Source organism: Gymnogyps californianus, chromosome 8, assembly GCF_018139145.2.
Source record: "Gymnogyps californianus isolate 813 chromosome 8, ASM1813914v2, whole genome shotgun sequence".
Taxonomy (NCBI): domain Eukaryota; kingdom Metazoa; phylum Chordata; class Aves; order Accipitriformes; family Cathartidae; genus Gymnogyps; species Gymnogyps californianus.
Window position 1 is genome coordinate 25294417 of NC_059478.1, and position 23399 is coordinate 25317815.

General features: G+C 41.5%; 1 protein-coding gene across 2 annotated transcripts in view; it reads right to left on the reverse strand.

Annotated features, from left to right (window-relative positions):
- Window positions 1-23399, reverse strand: part of EIF2B3 (eukaryotic translation initiation factor 2B subunit gamma) — a 105149-nt gene that overhangs the window by 44552 nt on the left and 37198 nt on the right. Inside the window, exon 6 of one of the 2 annotated variants that reach the window (XM_050900875.1) lies at window positions 8524-8613. The exons of the other annotated variant lie outside the window; for it this stretch is intronic. Coding sequence (XP_050756832.1) covers window positions 8524-8613 — 90 coding nt within the window. The remainder of the gene's footprint in view (window positions 1-8523; window positions 8614-23399) is intronic. 2 annotated transcript variants of the gene reach the window in all.

Sequence of the window (23399 nt, forward strand, 5' to 3'; positions counted from 1 at the left end):
TTGACAAGGAAAGGAAATGGGAAAGATAAATTGCCATTTCACATTCTAATAGATTAAATGCTCTAAGGAGGAGTTTGGGTTTGGTTGGGTGGGGGTTTTCTTTTCCCCTTTTTCTTTTCCTTGTTTGGAAAGCTACAATCTATTTGCCCTGTCTTCACACAGTATACTTCCTGTAGGAGCTATTTGTTTATTTACCCATTTTAATCACAAGGAAAGTATTCATTATAAAATCTCTCTTTACAGCAAGGGAGAAACCTTCCAGCCACACGGCTGACACATGTTAACTCACAGGTATTCACAGAGCAGGTTCTGTTTTAAACCATCTTTCAGGCAGCCACACAAAGACCACCAAAGCTGGGTGTTCAGCTCTGCCAGACCTCCCCCAGCCAGCGGCCCTTGCCAGGAAACACAGGTGACAGCCTGAATGATAAAAAGGCATTTAGAGGGGAAAAAGAAAAAATGCGCTGGTTTAGTCTGGGCAGCACCTTAATATAAACCTGCAGGGGCCTTTGTGTACAGCATAGCACACAGCCATCCAAGCAGGAGCTTCAGAGCCAGTCACTCGCACCTCCAGTTTTCAAAGATCTCATACTGCCCCTGCCATTTATTGGGGAGGAGAAGGGTGGCTCCACTGCAGCTCTTCTCATGGCCACAGATCTCAAAACACAGCACTGAGATAGCAAACCTTCCTCTCCCCTCCTAGTGCTGGCCCAGTGGACGCTTTCTGGACACAGCAGAGGGGAGCCGAGAGGAAAAGCTTGCTCTGGGATTGCAGCTGAAGCAGTTTGGAAAGGCAGAGCGCTATGACCTCACACAATTTGCTCTTATTTATTTCAGCAGTTCAAAAAAAAAACCCCAGTGTTTAACTTTGCAAACAAATCATACTGACTTTGGCTATAAAGCTTACTGCAAATTTGCTCAGTTCAGAGAAGAGTTTCTCTACTTGCGAATTCTGGCAGGCAGCTCTGCAGCGCTGGAAGAACTGCAAAAAAGCTGATTTGTTTCCTTAGCTCCAGCTCAGCCTCTCACAGGCTGCACCCCAAGAGGAGGGCTCCCCAGGGAAAGTGGATTTCCCTGGTGGCAAGCAAGATGTTAGCACTCAGCGTTCCCAGGACAAAGCACTGCGAATGCTTACTCAGACCTTTTGAAGCGACCACAGTGCTGCTGTTTATCATTCTTGCCTTTCCAGTACCACATATCTTTCCTTCTGGCCACAAACCGAGTTGCCCGCTTCCCAGGTGACTGTACAAGGGAAATGGTGGCTTTTTCTATACACAACAATTCAGAAATACTAGATTCAAGACAAAATGGTGATTTGCAAAACACATTACTAAACACAATAAAAATTTTACCTTGCTTTTAGGAAGAAGAGGGGGGGAAAAAGGAGGAAGGACACCACAAAATTATGTGAAGTGTTCTAATGTATGAGAGGAAGACGTACTATCAACTTTGTTTCAGATATACAGACATAGTCTTCTGAAACAAAGTCCAAAGATCTCCTTACATTAGAAAATGCAATTTCCACTCTGGTACGTAACAGAAGCCATAACATCTGAGCAAACACACAGGGGCATCTGCCTTCATAAAAACTGAGATGACTAGCTTTCAAAGGTGGTGCAATAGGGGTGCCTGTAGATAAATTGCCCAGCATTTCCTATTGTAAGTTTCTGTCTTCATCTGTTTGTAAACTTTGCCAAAGTTTAACTGTTTTGGCTGAAATTACCCATGCCAGGTGTTTGCCTCAAGCTGATTTTTTTTTTTGGATAGCTTCATCAAAAATGTCTCAGCTATTTCCAAGAATGAAATTATGGAAAAAAACCCCCTTTGTTTTGTCCATGTTAAAAATATTTTAACCGCTCCGCTGAAAAGCTCTTGCACTTCCATGCTTGCAATTTGGCACAAGGTTGTCTTTTCGTCAGGGCATTACATTTGTAAACATAAAAACTGCCCATACTACATCAGGCTAAGTCTGAAAAACCACTGTTTGTACATTCTTGGAAGAGACCTGTTTTGCAGCTAAATTTTTTGAGTCCTTCTATGTTGGGCATGCTCCATTCTCTCTCTCTTTCTGCAAGGTAACATGCACTACTCCACAGAGTACGCTCCAGGCCAGGGTTACAAAGGCTGAACTGGATATTCTTTGAAGTTTAGAGCATCCCATCTCCTTCTGGTGGCTGACCTGAAAGGTGATAAATCTATGTTGATAACAGCTACTCCATTAGCGAGAGTCACAGTAGCCTCACTGATTAATTCTAAGTGTCACATATGTAAATATATATACAGACACTTAAAAGAACATCAGGGTAACAGTTTGGGCACTCAAATTAAGAAAAGCTAAAACTATGTTGCTTATACAACCTTAATTAAGACCTTGTGTATACACATTATGACACAATCCTTAAAAACACACTCGCCTACTTTTCCTCTCTCCCCAATCTTGATCTCTTCTTCACCCAATGTAAAGATGGACTATGCCCTGGGGATGAATCAAGGTTGTGTAATGAGGCAGAAGAATGCCTGCCTCATTTGTTAGAACATGTGTGTTAAATGTACAAGGCAGAGGGCTGTCAGAGGAGAAAAGAACTGCTAATATTTAAGGCGAATGATGCCTGGAGAACTGATTTTTAAATTTTGTTTTAAATTCCCTTCTGTCAGAGGAGTTTACAGGTGCTACTGAATGCAGAACGTAAATCTAATTTCTGCAGGTTGCCACTGACTGTGTGCTTTTGATTTGATCAGTGTCACCCTGTGACAGCTACCATCAACGGAAAAGATTCTTTCAACATTAAGAGCTCTCTGTATAACATTAAGGACCGAAAAATGGCATACTTAAGACAAAGATGCTTCAAACTTCAGCTCTTGTGTGCCTTAGTTTCCCCCTTTCAGAATGGGGAAAGACTGCTACTTCACTAATAGGGGTGCTGGAAAGATAGTTAATGAAGTTGTGCAGAGCATTATAGTATCAGTGATGAGCACCAAGAATCCAAAAGGAAAGTATTTACCTTATCTTCAGAACAGGGTTTAAACAGGGAGCAGCAAGTAAGGCTGGTGGCCTTCACCTGAACTACAAAAGTTACATACAATATTGAACAGTATCTCCTTCAGTGAGCATGTCCAGCAACAAATGAAGCAATGGTCACAGAGGGAAAAAAAAAAAAGTAGAGTCACATAACTGGAGACTGTACCATAGTATGTGGCACATACAAAAGCAAAAGGTTGCCACTTCCTAACTGCCAAGTGCTTAACTTTGCCAAGTTAGTGTTTTTAAATGTAGCTTTTCGTGTGCCCAACCTGTAACTAAGGTTTGATTAGCATATTCATGACAAGCACTCCCAAAAGTGATTTTGGGAGGTAACTTAATAAGTAGGACCACATACTGCTTTGTTTTAGGCAGCCTTGATCTGGCTTCAAATTTTCTGGTCTACCTCAATGAGAGGTGAAAAAGGCAGCCTCCACATGTCTACAGGTTTCAGTTGTGAGGAAGGTGAAATCCTTACACGTGTAACAAATGTTGTCATCTGTACCTGCACAACTGACTGTGGGCACAATGCCATTCATGCATACATATATTATAAATGCATATTACATATACTTCTAAGCACATACACAGGATATATAGACACACACACACACACATCTTCAATGCTTAAGCAAGTTTGAATTTTCCATGTTAAAACTTTACAGGGGAAGGGGGTTGCTTTATATCTCTCTCCCCCTTGCCCTCCCCCAAATCAGGTATCTAGGCTAGAGCTTTAGAAATATTCTGGAAAAACAGAACACAAATTACCATGCAATTTCACTTCAATCACATTTCTTCTGCTAGCAGCTTTGCTGGGATTGTTAGCAAGCAAACTGTCAGCACACAGTAAAGAAGTATCAGTGCATGCCTGTGCAAGACGCCAGGCTCACAAAGCACAGGCCTAGATCCTGCCCTCCGCCGCTACAGACGAAGTTCACAGAGGAAAGGGAATAAGGACTCTCTTCTTCCATCTGCCCTGAATGCAGCAGCGAGGCAGGATTCCAACCTAGCACTCAGGAGAGTGCCAAAAAAGGGACTGGCTACTGTGCTGGCTGCCACCCCAGGGCCCCAGGGGTGTGAGGCCCGCCAGCTGTGGGGTGGAGCCGTGCCCCCAGCCAGCTACAGCCTCTGCTTCTGTCTAGCCTGCTGGCTCAGCTCGTGTAATGATCGTTTTAAGAAAAGCAATATTGTGCAGTTCATCATGCAGTGCAGGTGTTCACCTTCAACTATCCCTGCCCTGTGCCGGCAGAGCAGCTCCTGCAACACACATGGCCTGCGCTCGCCTGTCTTCCCCACACCACAAAGCGCAGCACCTATAAGATCCTTTGGTTAGCTTTATTCTGGAAGAGGAAATGTTTAGGAAAGAAAAGCTCTCGCCTCAATACAGGGAGATCAGATTTTTAACTGACCTCCCTCCCGTGCAAAGATGTGATACAGTTTGGCAGACTCGGTACATCTGGCAAACCAAGACCAACCTCAGCAACTCTAATTTCATTGATGCAGAAAGGAACCCGGGGAGGAACCAAAGGTCTCTACAGGAGAAAAAAAACCCAGGGACAGTTATAATCAGCAGAAAATTCAGCCCAAACAAGCTGCTGCTTGTCCACATTGAGGTCACTGTCCCTGTTCAGACGGGATAGATCCGGTTGGTAGCAGGGTATGGTCCGTGACCTCTTGTGAATCTAGTGGGAACAGACCCAGAAGTCGTCAGTGCTGGGTATCCACTGCGGATGCAGGGATGAAGATGTCCATCCCAGGGTAGAGCTCAGAGTGCTCCTACTGGCACCCCTGGGCAGAGGCTGCCAGCACACTGGAGCTGATTAAGGAGCACTCAGATAATCAACCTGGCCCAGTGATGCAAGAGTGTGGAGAGAAGGGAAGGAATAAATTCCAGCTGCAGGGAATAACAAACTGCTAGGGGCAAGAATTTCCTCAGCTGTACCCCAAGCCACTGTGGAACCACGAGCGTTTGACCTTGGCAGATTCAGACAGGATAGGACTGTCATACCCTTGAAGACTCAATTTCACTAGGATCCAGTGCTGAACTAGTGGATAAGAGATAGATGGGGATTTCAACTGCCAAAACGCATTTTTTCCTCCTAGGAGAGGAAAGAGAAAGCAGTTTGATTCCCCAGAAAAATAAATTCCCCAGGTTTAAACAACATTAGGGGTGTGATATTTTTTATTTTTGTCTGGACATACATGTTTGAGGGGGTTCTAATAAACAGACCATTTCCTCTGACTTTTATTCAAAGGCATTAGCAACCTCTGCTTTTTAAAACTCAAGAATGTTTGGTTTGCTATAGCGCAATAAAACTTCAGGCAGGAGAATCTACTATTCAGTCCTTTTAAAATAGTTCATAAAAATGTATTAAAGGCCTACGAACTGAGTTACAGACTACCAAACAGTATTTTGACCTCTCCTAACATCCCCCGTAGTAGAATCTCACTGCTGCCAAACAAATACTGATTATTCTCCAAGCAATCCCACCCAGAAGAGGAAACAAGTGCATAGAAAAATTAAGGGATCTGTCCAGTAACACAAAGCAAGACAATCACCGAGCTGATAACAAAACCTTGGTATCACGACTCCATTTCAGAGCTGAACAATAAATTCAGCCTTTTTCCAGAGGTGTCATATAACAAAGTTGTCCCAAATCCTAAAGCAAGATTCATATACATGGACAAAACAAAGGTTTAGCCGTTTCATGGTTTTTTTTTTTTTTCCTTGTTTTCATATTACTTGCTAGTGATTATATACGACACATATATTAATCCGACTGAAGTGGAGGAATGCAATTTACCCTTACAGGTACAGCTATATACAAACTACATTCACTTGGGGAGAGCTTGTTCTTGCCACATCTTTGCAGCTAAGCTGGGACTACACTGGGCTTTATCCCATTTGGAGCAACAGATCCCACATACATAACCACGTTAGTTTTCATGTAATTCTTTGACCTGGAAGTAATCATAATTTTCCTCTGCAAAAGGGTGAGCTATAGCCAGTTGTAGGATCTGAAGCTTTTACTGCTGGGCAACATCTTTTCTGCTCTTGTATGTCAAAATAAAATTTGAAAAAAATGTAAATGCTTCACTGAGCTACAAACAATGAAAAAAAGGTGTTCTGCCTGCCATCAAACCCCGCTGTTAAAATATTAACACAATGTAAATATTGTAATATTGAGGAAGTACACTGTGTCAGTACTTCCTGGCACCGTACAAGAGCTTCACTGTTCACTTCAGTCCCTGCTGTTAGTTTTAAACACGCACAACTTAAACAAGGCATCTGAGCTTCTCCAGTCCTGGTGCGGAACTGCAAAGAGGCAAAATCTTACTGTAGGTTCTCTCTAGACTAAAAAACAAAGTATTAAAAAGAATTCTTAAACCCAAACAATTATGTAGATGTCAGTACTGTTGAGGCAAAAATATTCCACATGGTCTTTAAAAAGTCCTGGCATATTGCTGCCAAACATGGAAAGATCTTCGGGTATGCACTGTCCTCCCCTTCCTCAGAGACGAAAAACAAGCTGCAAATGCCCACCAATGCCAGAAGCCTGAAAGCCCAAGTTATTCCTCATGGCAAAAGTCCCATTCCCCAGATTTGCCAGTTAAGCACATTACTTGCAATTGACACTCTCTCTCAATTGACTGACTAAGCAGCATGTGTGTAATAAAGAGAATGAAGCAGCTACCTGCCATTAGTAAGCCAGATGTTGCTATCAGATCTTAGAAATGCTGTCTAGCTGCTGTAATTATGTATTTGTCATGGAAGTGTCGCAGAAAAGAACATAAAATAAGCATAAACATTTATGAAGCACAGCTTCATAAAATAGTGAAGACAGAGAATGACCTCTCTATAGAAAACAAAAAACCAACTGGTCATACTTGCAAAAAGCCAGTAGACTTGTTCTAGGGAGACCTGGGGGCAACTGGAGGAGTTCAGAGCAGGATTTCACTCTGCTGGCTTTGGTTAATACAAGGTAAAATCCTGTCACTGACAAAGCCAAAGATCTCACCAGTTTCAACGGAAATAGCATAAAGCCTTGAAATCTGAAGTTACCACTATTTACACTTAGAGGCCTCATTGTGTCACACACTGTGGCATGTCTGACAAAGACTGTCCTTGTCCCACAGACCTAATGATCTAAATTCAAAACAGCATGAAATATCAGGGAAAAAGAACCGAATGTGTGAAATGTCTAATATTCCAGAAATGTCTAATCCCAGCAAAACTGGATGGCTAGGATTTCAAGAAATGAGTTCTACATGTTGTATTATGACAAAAGAAAGGCATAAACACCGCTTCATGCTACCACAGGAAGTACAAGAAGTCCAAACTGTCACTGACTTTCTAAAATACACTGAATAAACAGCTTATTCCAGATTTACATCTTCTGCTGCTCCTGAAGCTTTCTCACCTTTCAGACATGTTCCCATACACAAAGGGGAACTAAAATGACTTGTACAATGCCCCCACGTGCCAGTCACCGCATTGGATAAGCTTTACTCTTATGCGTGGCAAGAAATTGCCCTGGGGGTTAACACAGATTTTCCACTTTTTTAAGTCACTCACAGAACCTTATTCTGGAAGAGCTTCTTCAATCATGTATCCAACTGCATCACCAGATTTGTATATGGTCAAGACAACCACAAATCCCCCCGCCCCCCAACATTTTTTCACATGTCAGTTTATGTGCTAAGGAAAAGCACTATGAACACAACACTTAGTCAGCCCCTTTATCTTTCATCTTACTTAAAAGGGGAGAAAAACTCTTGAGAACTCAGTGAGCATTTAATATATGTAATGGGCATGAGAGCGCTACAAGAAGTCTAGGAACAGGACATCATTCCAAAACTGAACTACTTACTGTGAGGGGGGTTGTTCATTTGTTTGTTTTTTAAAGATAAACAGGGGTTTTTTTGGTCTGTTTCATGAAATATTATAGCTAAGATCCTTCTCCACTTCCATAAATGGATGTTTTTCTTACTCTCAGTGGGTGGTCTCAGAGTTTTGACAGAGGAACATCACAAGCTAAAAACATAGGATGCTACAGAGATAGCCCACCTGCAGTGGTGGTGGATGTGAAGGGGGAGAGGAAAGGTGATTGCAAAGGCCAAAACAGACTGCGGTGGGGGAAATCAAAGGTCAGAAATGTATTCACAGCCGTAACAATGGGGGAGCCCTGGTGAAATGAACAGCCAAAAAGCACAGATACATTAGGAAAACAAGGGATGCAGAGAAGAAGCAAAAATTTTAACTTTCACTTATGCTGTTACTAGATTTTTTTTTTTTTTAAAAAAAAAGGTCTGAATAAGAAACTCAGACATAATGTTTGGCATTCCTTTTAGTGTGGTTAAAGCATTTTGAAAACTGGTTTCTTTTACATTTCTATTTTATGCTAGCCAATTTAATGAAACAAATCTTCCTTTAAAAGCTCTGGTACAAACCATATGTCAATGCAAACACCTGCTACTACCTTCTGTATCGCTTGGTTTCTTACCTGTTTTCTACAAGGAAGTCTACTACATATTTCTTCAGGCAGTAGAGATGAGCATCCATCAGCCCTGTTCTGATGTGCATTCTGGGGTGCCTGGAAAAGAAAAAGAAAAAAAAAAAAGGGAAAACCATGGAGCTTTGCATGGCCATTTACAAGAGCTTGACTTTGCGATTAAGTCAGTGGATAGTGAAAATTGTGCAAAGGCAGATCTGTTCCTTTCCATCTACTGCTGGATTAACAGAGGAGAACAGTGCAGGCTGCCATTATTGGACTGTGTCTATAAACTTACACCTGCTGGCCCTGGGCTGATTTGCTGCGAAAGAAAACACCTCCTCCAAGGAGTCATTACTCCTGCTACATCTTCTTATGTAAGTGGAAATTGCACATTACTGGGCAGGAAGCCAAAGTAATGGGCCCAGAGTGCTAAAAGTTACAGTGGGTAATGTCAGGGTACAATAATTCAAAGCTGCTGGCTAAGTGCCTGCCTTAATATGCAAGGCTGTGCATGTTCTGTTAGCAAAGACAACAACACTACTGTATTTTTCCCAACACTTCCTGGAGGGGAATACAGGAAGGAGATGGGGTCTGCTCACCTTTCCTACACTACACATTACAAATGACTGCCACAGCTCAATTACAAAGTGTTTGCCTATCCAGCCCTGTAAGGTGGAAAAGATCAGTAAAACTCACACTCATCATTAGCCAAACAATGGCAAACAGGGAAGTCTTCGCTTTCAGACCAGTGGCAGGTTAATATTTCAAAAACTCAGAAGTCTCCAATAGCTTCAATATTTTAAGAACAAAGTTTTAAATCATAAAGACTCAACTGATTACTTCTATTACTTGTCCATGCATTCTCTGCTCTTAGATGGTGGAAACCCTTTTTGGAACCTGTCTCAAAGCAGCTAGATATCTTCTGCCAATATTACTTTCCCTTCCACACACCTGTAGCCTCATTTGAAAGTGTTCTGGCTGTCTGAACACTCGCCGCTAGTTGTCAGGACAGAAAAGCCACAAGAATATTTAGCTTGCAAATTAAAAAAGACAAAACACAACAACAATCAGGGACTACACTGGGCTGTTCAAGAGATCTGTAACTGCACTCACAGTCTAGAGGCTATTTAGGAAATAAATTCCAATCCACACCTGAAATTGTCTCTGTTTTCGTTTTTCCTCCTTTGATGCCTGGATTTCATAATGAAGTTTGAATGAACATATCTTACCAGTATATTCCATCCAACCTTTGTTCACTTATTCCAGAACATGCTAAAGTCAGATGTTTGTGATGATGATCACTTTTATTATTTAGTTAGCTCAGCAGAGGGATCACTCACAATTTGGGCATGCATATATATATATATATATAGTAAACCAATACTAGCACACCAAGTATTTAGTAACACCAAAGCTACCGAGAATATCAGGTGTTCTAGTAAGCCATTTTTCAGTGTATTTCTCAATTAATGCACTGAACTACCACAGTATTTCAGTCTTAAAATTTTATAATGTAGGTGGCATTTCTCAAGCATGCCATTCAAGCTAACCATATTAAATATAACAAAATTCTTTAAGTCCCACTTGCAAATGAAAGCTCCTATAATAGTAGTACGACACTTTGCAGTAAAGTATGTGGTACTAAAAAATGATATATGCACTTTCAGTAGATTACTTCATTAACAAAACATGAGCTCACCTAGCAATGCTCCAGTACTGATGTTATCAGTGGCCCACATGTTGCTGTGGAAGTCAGCCCAAATAGCAATGTTCCTTATGCAAAGAGGATAGGGAATCCACTAATTTTAATGAGGTCTTGCAGTTGGAAGTCAGCAGACTCCCTCCTGCTCTGCATCCTGAGGATGGTTTCCACATTTTATGAGGGAGAATTTTCATATCTTCTCTGAGAAAAAGGCTCCCTTGCATTTATATAATGAATATAATACTTTATTGAAATGGGTGAAAGAGACACATGGAAAGAAATGCAGCAGGGAGGAAAGCTGGGAAAATGAACAAAACAATGGAACAAGGCAAGAAACGTGGAAAAAAAAAATAGAAATTGATGCAACATGGGAAGGAGAGGGAAAAATAGGAGGAAAAAAACCAATTCTTAACTTGAAGATGACAAACAGGACATAGTTTCTTTAGTGCCAGAATGCCAGGTTCTTCTCTTGCTATTCAAGATCTGTCACAACTCCCCTTGTACACAAGGCAGGGGAAGGCTGCAAGGGCTAGACATCAAGCAGAAGAGTGTAAAACAGGAACTCCTCAAATGCTGGTTCTGTTGCCAGTGTCTGTGCAGCTTTCACACATACAGTCTCCCCACCTGCAAACTGGAATAACACTATTTAGCTACACCGCAGGACACTGAGGATTTGCGGGCTGAAGTTTGTATCTGCATGCAAGTATTGTATCAAGTTTTTCTGTAGCTAAGCAACTTTATTAACAAAGTTATACAAAATCAGTGCAAGTGGACAGACAGTAGCACAGTGCTATCCTAGCTGCAGCTCCATCACACACAAAAAAAACCCCACAAAAACCAGGCAGACAACAAATGTACTGAAATGCCACTCTGAGTTAGCTTTCAATGTAGAATATACTAACAATAACGGAACACCATGCTGGACAAGAGGGAGGTCCCACAATGAAAATCCTCTGAAATACAGACCACCTAAGTGATTTGCAACAGAATAGTCCCATAGATTAATATTATAATCACAGCTTCAAAGGTCAAACAGGCAAGTTTGGGCACATGCATAAACAAAGCTGCGACTTCTGTAAACCAGACTCAAGGAGAGAATAGCCACACTAAACCAGACTGATAAGAGCACTCTATCATAACAAGCCACTAAAGATGATGCTAATTTTCATTGACTAGTGCTTAAACCAGTTATCTTCAGGTAAAAGCAAAGGAGCCAAATAATCTAAGCAGATAACAGCAAACTCCATCACCATTTCAAATGAGCATCTGGTTACTAATATCGAAAGCCACACTCCCTTCTCATGCCTCTGATCTCCCACTCCATCAGCTAATCTTTACAACATATGAAAAATGAGCCCAATGCAAGAAACAGCTGATACAGAGAGAATCGAATAACAAACAATGCATGTGCTGAGAGCTGACACACCTAGACTTATCGCTCTGAGGGAGATAATACAGAAGGCTTTTAATTATATCATCAAAGCAAGGGAGAAGGTACTAGGAGGGGCTGGCTGCAGATGGTTAAGTGTTAATGAATGCCGGATTGGGTGGTTTATCAAAAGAAAAAGACTGGATATATATCTGAGAGGGTCACCGTTGAGATGAAAGTTGTAACAGCCATTGTTGGAGCTCTTTAATGAGCGAGGAATGTCAAATGTGAACCCTCTAAGAATCATACCAATTACTAAATTAACTGGTTCAATCTAGCAAATTTAATCAAGCACAAGTCATTAAAATACATGGTAAAACTCCCATTGGCGCTGCCACTATAGTGTCTATTATTGTCTGTGCTCCCATGCAAGGGAGGGGGCTGCTCCCAGTTGTAAGCTCTGTGTGTTATGTTAAGTGATGGCAGATTTTAGCCCTAATGATGAGGCATAGAGGGCTCCCTGGCAGAAAGTCGACAATGAGGAGGCTCGGAGAGATCTGTGGAGAAGTCAGGGAAAGATCAGCAATTAAAAGAGCAATTTCAAAGAATGCAATTTGATGTGTAAAATTAGCTTTTATTAGCACATAATTCCACAAAATCCTGACTCAGGATGAGAGTGCATGAAGGTCTGCAAGAGTCCTTAGAAAGGTCTGTGCCCGTAATTCCTGACACGCCATTGTGAAATAATAAGCCGTACTAACAGGATTGATGCATGCTTCGTACATGGCATTGCTTTGAAAGTGGAGCCCAGAGCTTTTTTCTCTCCTTGATAACCTCCCTCAGGATTTCCTCCCTCAGGGAAATCAACCCCTGACAGAGCAAACTTCCCTTGTTTAAAGGCAAAAAGACGGACAATTGTTTCAACTGTAAACTAATTAAGAGAGATTACCACCAAGAGCTGGAGGTTCAAACCAGCCCTGCACTCCCACTGACAGTGTGATAATGCCAGGCTGGGGTCAAAATCATAAATCTGAAGGGAGCACACACAATGCTTAAAGCCAAAAAGCCTCTCTACTAAGCATGGGATATTGCCACATTAACCTCACCACCTCACAAATAAACTAGCTGAGAAAGAGAAATCTCATGGCCTCTTTCCCTTTAACTTCATGCAGCTGTTGACAGAAAAGATGAAGGTCTTTAAATAAGCTCAAGGACCTGAGGCTGTCCGTACTCTAACACTAATCCGAGCAATGACACAATAAAAATCCAGTCATATCTACTGTTAACCTGGCTCCTGAACTGACATCTGAATTACATCCACTGTGGGCTTATGGGGTATTAGTTCACCTTCCTCCCCATCCCTCCAAAATAAGTAAATAAATAACAGCATGCTAAGTGTAAACTATGCATTCCACTCTCATTTCTTTTCTAATTAATTGCATGTAGCTCACATAGTCCATGTAGCCAAACAGTCTACCGCATTCTTCCTATTCCCCACACCACATACTGTATTCTTGCGTGAAGAAGGGTGCCATCCAGTTCAAACACACACTGCTGACCCCTGACTGTCTGTAATGGAGGTAGTGCTCTCATGTTGATACAAAGCCAGTGTACAGATCAACACGAAGAGAAGTCTCACAGCAAAAGCTGCCAGACCACCTTTAATGTCTCAAGCATTCCTACTTTTAAAGGGGGGGGAAAAAAAAAAAATCCCTAAATCGCATTGCTCATTTACGGGACAGCTCTTGGCTGTAAACTCACTAATAATAAAAGACCACTGTTACGTTGGCTCTTCAAAAATCCCAGACACCTTATGACCTTAATTTTTTTTTTTTTTTTTTTTTTTTTTTAAACACAGTGCTTTTGGCCAAAAAGATCCCAAAGCACTTAGCCAAATGAATGTCCCCACTGTATCCCAGGCCTGCTTTGCCCACCAGTGAAATGCTGCCACCTCTGGGCTGAACCACAGCAGCTGTAGCAGCGTGGGCCGGGACACCCCCCCCCCCCCCCCCCCCCGCCTGCGGGCCCCCCCCGGGCCGGGATACCCCCCCCCCCCCCGCCCCGCCTGCGGGGCCCCCTGCCCCGCTCTGCCCAGCGCCCCTCTTCCACCGGGCTTCAGAGGAGGGGGAGCAGAGTTTCATTAGAGGATGCTGCTTCTTGGGTGGAACAACTGGTTCAGTTCTGGCTATGAGGAATACCTTGGTGATGTGAGAGCACTGGCGTGGAGAGCAAAGGGGCACAGAAAAGCAATCACCCAAGATTTCAAGACAGCATAGGCTGCTACGAGGTGTCTTACAACATGTGCCGTGGGCCTTGGGTGACCCTGACCTCCGTTTCCCAGCTCAGAGGCACCCCCTCACTGCTTCCCTTCCTTCAGTTTTGTAACAACCTTATTTACAAAGACAGGAGGGCAAGACGCATTTGGTCCCTTGAGGACTTGGCAAGGGAGGACATGCCACCTTCGCAGCTTAACATCAGCGGCCCAGAGGCAGTTCTGGTAACTGCCCACCCATCCACCCTCCCGGTCAAAGAGACATCGCGTCAGGAATGGGAAGTACTTTCCAAATGAAAATGTTTTATTGATCTAGTGACCTAAGTTGCTTGAAAGCCTTCTGAATAATAAATATTTTTCATTTAAAACCTTCACCACCTGCCATTTTTCTTTGTTGTGTTATATTATTAATATACCCATGAGACTATAATACAAACTATGAACCTTCTTCTGACAAAAACATGCTGAAAACTTTTTGGTAAAGGAACCAATTTTCATTGAAAGCCAAAGATTAAATCATTTTCTCTAGTATAAAGAGTACAGGTTAGCAGTCAGAACTCAGGATTAATATTTGTTCAAGGTCAGTAATGGTTTACAGTAAGCCAATGTGACCTCCCGTAGAAAGAGTCGTTATCTTGGCACCAACACCGTGCTTGAACGTTAACATCTCTCTTGACTTCGATGCTGAACAGCAAGGGTGCTGATGGCTGTGCAGCCAACTCATCCCATGACCTTATAGAACATGTTTCTTCGCCCTGCTTCAGCTTCCCCATATGAAAGTGAGAACAACAGTAATTCCTCACCCACCCCAAGTCCGAGGAGCACTTCCTGGGGAGTGCGCGGCCACGTTGCTGGATGCACGTGCATCCCCCTGGGAGCATGCCAGACAGCTGCTGGGGAAAGTATTTCCCTAAACTTGGTTCTAAGGGTCTTCTCTGCCATACTGAGTACTAACAGCTGTAGGAAATGACACAGGGGCTGGGCTCCCCACAATGCCCCTGCCCCTTTTCTCTTTCCCTGTCACTGGAAAAACAGAGTTTGTGCAAATATTTTATACTAGACACTTTTATACTAGATTCAAGGTTGCTAGAATACCCCAATTGCTATGTGGAAACTGGGAAAGCAAAAGAGAAAGACCAAAATGATAATAAGTCCGGCGTTTGGTGTGAACAGAAGAGAATACACTGCAAAGAAGGGCGGGGACTGCCAGAGACATTATTAATAGGTTTTACCCTTGAGCTCTGGCAGCTACTTGTTCTATACACAGAGGAAAAGGATTAATCAAGCCTTGCACGTAAAGGTTCTTTCTATGGTCTGCCAAAATATTTAAAGCAGTATATACAAAGTGTAAGCCTTATTATTATACACATTCAATGTAATCATCTTATGCTACAGTTAAGGCCAGGATGACAATAAAGTAGATTATTGTGCACTATAACCAATTCAATTCTAACACAACGGGACATGGCTTAGTCACTTGGTTCAGATCTGGTATCTGAGCTTATTTTTCTTACGCTGGGCTAAACTGTGATTTAAGAGATTTAATCAAGCTTTGGGAAATGCTTTCTTTGCTAAAGAGGGAGAAAGAACTGAAAGTCTGCACCTGGCAACCCTAATCATTTCCAATTTTCAGCTCATTTTGCTTCCTGCTTCATGGAAATTCACCTTAGTAAATAATTGTTCCCTAAAATTGTCAGGGCTGAAAGGATGACAACACAAAGAGGAACAAGTTTTAAGCAAACAACTGAAGCTGGAGGATTGTACAGAGGCTACTGAAGAACAGCAGCTCCTGCTGATCCCTCCTACGCCAGTTCCCAAAGGGCTAAGCAGCAGACATATGATATATTTTCTTAAATCAAATAATTACAGTAAATGCATGGGAAACAGTGAAACTGAATACTAGGTCAAAGCTGTAGGTCACTAGCAATATATAGCTTAAACACAGCAAGGCTGCCACAATTTCTTTATGTCACTGGCCTAGACTCAAAGGCAAACAAAACGGTACTCAGCAGCGTGACTGGCTGATCGCAGCCTTGCTCGATAAGGCTCCAAAGACCTTCTGCACCTCCCAGGTGAGGTGGGTTTTATTTAGAATCTATGATCTGCAAAATTTGGGAATTTAAGGTTATGGCATACCTTTGGACTACTAAAACACACAGGCAAAAAGAAATCCTCCCTCCCCCAACCTTAAATTGCAAGTAAAAGCAGAAGTGGAAAAAAATAAAGTAGAAATAAGCATTATAAGTGTTTCCCTTTTACTTTACAGGGCCCAGGAGCAGGAAAAACTGAAGCTGTCACACATACCTTTGGGTTTCCCATTGTGAGTAGCCTGCCAGGGACCTCATGAAAATCACCTACTTGTGCACCACCAGTTTATTAAAATTAAAAACCTGTTACTGTGCATAGGCCATACCTGATCACTCACTTTCCTTTGCTAGGATCTTCACCTGACAAGCAAATGGGCTCTTCTGATGGAAGGTGCACGTTTGTGAGTCTGTCTTTAGAAGATATTTGCATTCAAAACAGTTAAGTTTCATGGGACTGGAGAACAACCTGACAAGAGTCCGATAGCAGATCATCAGGGTTAGAAGGAAGAAGAGGAGAGAGAGGAGAGTAGAGAGGGGAGAGGAATACATGTTGTGTGTTAGACAAAGCAGCATCTGGCTCCCGCCAACACTTAATAGTCTAGAAAGCAAGATGACATGAGCTTTGAATCCAAAGACAGGAAAAATTCAAGTGTTATGGTTTAAATTACCAAAACCTACCCAAATCCAGCCCATGTAGGATGTCTTCTGCAGTAAACCTGGCAATGCTCATTTCCTTCATCTACTGTAAGTGAATTACACTTAGCTCCTGCTCCTCGAGGGTCTGTAGCTTCCTCATCTGATGCTTTGACCTGTGTTTCCTTTTTATTTCCCCCTGGAACCTACTGCTTCTGCCTCACTTTTGATTCACAATAAGCTTTTACAGTTGTATCTATTCACATCTCAACTCCACTGAAACCTGGACACTTTAGCATTTGGCAACACAGTAACCACGCTTCACCTTGACAAGATCCCAACAACTGCAAGTGTCAAATATTTAATCAGACCATGAAAACAGCTTTATCTCAGGCAGAAATTAAAGTGGACACAGAACTTGGCTCTGCCGCCACTGCAGAGGGAGCCTGGCTCTGACTGCCAGGACACAGGCTGCTCCTCATCTCGGCAATGCTGAACAGGTACATAGAAGAAAAATACATTTTAGTGGAAACTACGCTAAAGTATCAGCAGTCAGACTTGATGAATCCTGCTTCCCTACAGAAAAACAGAGGGGTTTCCTGACTTGGCTACACTGAAGTCATGACTCAGCCTGTGTATTCAGACACATGCTAGCCTGGATTTAGGGCAACATCAACCTTGGGCCACAAGATTTCAGGACACAGAGAGCCATCAGGGCTTGGGGCATCATCAGCATTAGAGTACAGCCCAATTCTGCAGTGAAAAAAATACCCCAAGTGATAGGAACATCGCACAAGAAATACAGAGATACTTGCGTTCTTTTCTAGTTTAAAAGAACCTATACTATTTAATTGTCAGCTAATAGTTTGACAGTATCAAATAAGAACTTCATTAAAACAAAGCCTTAAAAATAGAAAATGTAGCAGTCTTTTTGCAGAGTGACAGCAGAATTTAAAACCAAAGGAAAACTGAAATCAGACTGAAGCCACTTGCAGACATCTCTCATCTTTTCAACCCAAAAGAACTTTATGATTAATTCTTTTAATAGCTAACTGGCATTTTACAAAACACCATTAGAAATACCATGGGATGATGAACATAAGTATCAAAAAAAAAAAAAAAGGAAAGAAGACAAGACAGAAAAATCTATCATTACCGCAAGAAGAGCTTAACATCCACCCAAAGTCCAAATTTGCATTTTTTAAACAAGTAGTTACAGTGGTTACAACCACACTGGATTAGTTTCTGGTTAGACCAGATTACTCATGATTTAAAATTTCCAGATTTGTTAATAGCTATAACAGAAGTTGCTCCTTCATATTACTATAAGAAACTGAGCTTACACCTAAAATGCTTTCAGGAGGATGCTAAAGTTGGAGCACTACAACATTAAGCCCAACTCAACAAAAACATACGCTGCACTGAGGACAGAGTGGGATTTCCAAAAGTCTTTCTCATCTTTCACCCATTACTAGGACCTGAATAAGAGCTTAAGGTTGGGCTGGAGGAATTTCAATCCTTTTGAACAGTGATAATATGGCAATTAGAATATTGCAGAGGACAGAAGAACATCCTGGCTAATCCAATGCAGTGAGAAGGTACTTCGAGCAGCAGGTTAACTTCCGCACAGCCCAGCATGTGCTAACTCACTTCATACAGTAGGTGGGAGCTGCCTTTATAATAAGTAGGAGACAGTCACTGTTCGTTTAAAAAAACAACAAAAAACAAAAAAAAACCCACGTTCTTGAAGGGAAAGCTGTCTGGACAGCTAATAAGACACTGCTCATCTGTCTATTTTCACAATTTAAATACTAATTTTTTTAATTTTTTTTTTGTAGCTGCAGTTGCAAAGTCCAGTTTTCGGCCAAAATTAGCAAGTATTTTATTGTTGTGATAAGGAGACATCAGCACACTACTTGTCTGGAGACAGTGCAGCCTCAGCAATGAAACAGATAGGAGCGATGTCATTAATCTAGACTTCAGTGGGCCCTAATAGCGAAAGCAGTAGTAAAGAACCATTTTCACCACTGATCACAAGCTGGTATTGAAAAGCAAAAGAGAAGACAGCAACTGAACCCTCTGTTGCTTATGCCACCTGGGGTAGCGAGTTAAACCTCACAGCCTAGAAGCAATAAACTGGCTATGGCAAGTAACAGAGTTCAGATGCCTCCATAATTTGCTCTTAGAACAGCTCTCTGTACAAAGACCAGAATGGCAACAAATCCAATCCTTTTCCTTTACAAGGCTAAACCCATGGTAGGACAGTTTCCTCATCTTAAAACACTTAGCCTAACAGAAAGAAGAAGAAAATGGGTAGCGGATGACCTGAAGATTATCATTTACAGTTTTACGGCAACCTCAAATACTATTAAAGCAAAACAACTTCTATTCCCTTCTTGGTTGGAAGAGACTGGGACTATTCCGTCTGTGGTTGTGGACTGTTTCAGTATTATCCAACTGCATAAACGAAACTAGTGTCAAAATTAAGTTTTAAATGGCTTGAGGTTTATAGGAATTAAAGAAGGAAAAATTAAATTTGAAACTCTGCTTGTTTACTAGCACTAATTAAATATGCCAGATTTCTGGGCAAGCTTCCTAGCCTGTGGCTACTACGTTACTGGCTTGTAAAACAGTCAACAAGTACATGAGTACAAAGCACAAATACAATAACAGAGATTTCGTGTACAGTCCTGCCCCTAGTTTATAAAGAAAAAATGTATTAGAAACAATCTGTAACTAAAAGACCTGTGCTACCCCTCTAGACTATATTAGTAATATAAAAAAGGGCCAAGTCTACAATGGTTGCTTTTGCGGAGAACAGTTAAGAAAAAAAATAAATCAGAGAGAGGTAAGAAGCAATAAGCACAACCAAAATGAACAGGAAGCCTTAAAAGACTAGTTTACTTCTAAAAATCCCATGCTTCTGGGCTCTACTCTCAAAATAATTTGCTATTAAAAATAAAAGGGAGTTTTTGCACTTCCACAGAAGAAGTGGGTCTGATCATTCACACCATGGAAGCTGCACTCCTCACAAACAGTACATTTTACTATTACATTGGAATTCACCAGAAAATAGGTTTATTCTGAAGAGCTGAAGTTTCACATTTAATGGGAGCAAAGGCGATATCCATAATCGTACAGTCCATTTAGACTCTAAACTTTTAAGACAGGTAGTAGCTTTGCATTCTACATTTTAAAGGAACCAGCACAATGAGCTCATAGTCTATGAGGAAGCTACAAACCAACCAAGAAAGAACAAACTAAAGCCAACCTCAGATAAAACGAGCCTCTGGAGACTGCTCATCCAGGCACACACGTGAAATGAAACAGAATAAAATGCAATGATACCTGCATCATCCCCAAGTAGGCAGGGGCAGGAGAAGGAAGGACAGTAAAATCCCATGGCCTAAGTGCTGTTCTTTGCACATCCTTCTTTCAGGAAGAGCTCCCAATTTACTTTCTGTGGCTAAAGCAGCCATTTCTACAAAAGCGGCAAACAACTCTTAATGAAGAAACACTCGAGGACAATTTGCTGCCTTGATAGCTTTAAAATGAACAGCCTTTCACAGCAACTCAAATTAATGTGTGTCCCCACTGTACAGTAGCCTTGCTCAGCTTTAAGGAAATCAGGAATTATGCTTCAATAAAAATTCAGCCACACAAATATTCTGCTATAAAAAAGGAGGCATAAACATATAACTCTCCAACTTCCAGAATCACGTACACGAGGCAAAGGAAAACGATATAAAAATAACTAGGTTTTTGTTTACATCTCAGATTTACAAGAGCAATTCCAGAAACTAAGTTCTTCCACAGAGGCATTGATTTAATTAGCCTACATAGCATGCTTTATTTGTATTCGGACCTCTGACGTACATTGACAAAAAAGAAACAAATACACAATGGATACACACAAAATCATTTACTAAACTTTTTGTACGCCCAGGTGCACGTAAGAATTCTCAAATACACTTTCATGGGCTCTTCCTTACATGCAAATTATCTTTTTTTAATATACACAAACTATGTATGTTTTCAATTAAAAACATGATTGGATCGATTGGATCATATATTCTTGCAAACCAGCCAAAAATCAAATACAAACTGAAGCCCTGAAGGAATTTCTGGAAGTAGAAACCATACAGCACAACAGTTCGACTTCTGGCAAGGAGTATCACCTCTCTTTTCGAAACGAAGCTAGAAGCGACAGCCGTGCGTAAAAACATGCTGTCATTCAGCAATGAAATAACTACATTAATGAACAGTACTCAGAAATCATAAAAAAAGTAACTGGTGAAAATCTCAGCTTAACAAGTAAGCACAAAATGATCAAGTAACAGCAGAGCACTTGCTTCTTACTTTTTGATAACTGTTAATCTCAATTTTGGGTCTTACTATTCAACTGGATGACAAAATTAGTTCCTCAGAGATGTGAACACTGGATTCTCTTCAGGACACAAACAGTGGCAGGGAGGGGGACATTTTTGCTTAAGGGAACAAACAGGACTACTAAGAATGGGTTCTCATACACTTTTTTTCCCACTGTATTTTGATCCACAGACTTTGTCTGCTTGTCCTTCCTTGTGTTAGATTTAAAAGCCAAAACATCCCAGAATTTTGGGAATAAATATTTAACTCTGAGTGTAAATAAGAAGATATTATCCACTTTTAGAGACAAGATGCAAGTTCAAGTCAGTGCCTACCTGCAAGGAATGCTTCCGAGGCTCATCAATTTTTCTCCTCCTTATAACTTCATCTAATTCTCCATACCCATGCTCTACCCAGCCTGCAGCAAGAAGGGATCAACAATTTTGACCAGTAAACTTACACTTAGAAATCAGATCAGCCTTTGCAAAGATACGGCCCCAACATCTTTCACTTGTGTACACTGCAGTTGTCCTTGACTCTCCCATGGGCATAGCACACAATTGGTTGCGGCCTCAAATCACTACAGTGCAGCACACCTTCCCATAATCCCCGTTCATTTAAAGCGTTTTGATGCTGAACAGCTCGGTTCAGCTTTCACCTCTTCACCACGTAACAACTTTTCAGGCACTGACCCATGATGAAAAACACTCACCAGCTACATGTCAGCATATCTAGAAACCTTCGGAAACAGCGGTATCCTAAGATACCAAAGACTCTGGATGCTTCCATTGAGACTTGAATTAACACTTATGGCCAGTTTTCTTATTGTCATTGTAGGAGGAGCTGAAATCAGCAGTAGATATGCAAGCATATGGCAGGTAAAAGACTGAAACCTTCCAGAAGTCCTGAATAGAAGCTGTGAGTCACCTCCACTGTGGACACAACATGTTTTCATTTAGGAAAATTAAGAAGTCAAAGGACAGAGAGAGTGTCAAAGCAAAACTAGCCTTTAAATTATTGTGCTGCAGTCTGCTATGAGCTTTCTGCCACTCAAAGACTTGTGCACAGTACTAGACACCTTTCTCAGAGATGCACAAATTCATATCCTTGCATCTGCTGCCTTCAAGATGGTGAATCAATCAGTTACAACTTCAAAACACAGAAATGAAGGAACAGGTAAAGTGACAGACTTCTTTGCAGCAGGTTATTCAACTGTGCTTCAGCTCTGGTGTTTGGCATTTCTACTGTTCATGGCATTCTTGACTTACAGGTTCGTTATATCTTCATTTATGCACACGACCTTTATGAGGCCACTGTTTAGCAGGGCCATATCACCTTGTTTTATTACCATAACCCGTCATTCAGAAAACATTAACTCTTTCTCTTTATGGATAAAATTGTCATTAAAAAAGTGAAGAAGCAGATCACACACAGCAGCCCAAATCAACTCAGATGTTTTGCAGCAGATCGCTTGTAAAGAATAGTTGTCATGCTTTTAAAATGTTTAGGAGAAATGAAAGCAGTTAGTCTTTGCAGTGATCACCTTCTAAAGGGAATTACTTTTCTACTGTGAAAAGTAAGCTGTTTGAAGAACTATAAAAGATTATACTCTTGTTTGATATTTGTATTTTGCTGGAACCTGAAAATGCTGACCAAAGCTGTACATATGGGTAACAAAACCACAATTCTTATCTCAGAATTTAAAAGCTGCCATCAGGTGGCCAAACTAGAAGTGGAGAGCAGCAAACGAATGCAAGGATTAAAGAAACATAAACATTGCTTTTTCTTCTTTATCCAGAGTAATACGGACCCAAGAAAGCCCAGACAACACTACTGTTTCTGCACCAGAACTGGCTCCTACCGAGTCCTTCTGGTATTTCCACGGCGTGCCCTGAGCCCCCGCAGGCCTCGCTAGCTCAGGAGCTGCTCTGCCCGCCCAGCTACGCCGCTGCCAGCCCAGCCTGGCCCTGGCAGCAGCACAGCCACTCGCATGTTAGCTCAGGTGCACTGCTACAAGCTGTGCCAGACTCAAGCCAGCATTTGTAAAACCAGTTCATGCGCACGCAAGGAACCACCTATCTATAAATTTGATCATGTACACTCAGGAGTAGTGGCTCGTTAACGCAAAAGAAAACATATTTAATTTTTCACTGTATGTCCAGTGCTTTTGTATGAAAAACTGGAGAATTACTACATTGAAAGGAAATTAGAGACAGTGGATTGATAAGAATAGCAGCACATAGCAACGTAACAAACAATAAACTATACAATAATACATTTAAATACTACTGGCATCTGACATGCAGAAATGCAAGTGCTGAAACTGAAAATCTAGGTTTAAACATGATCTGTAGCTCATGCTGTCCGCAGTGTTACATCGGCTGCTTCCTGCAGGTTGTTTTAACAAGTACTATTCTGATTCTAAATGTAGGAAAGCCAACAGTTAATACCCTG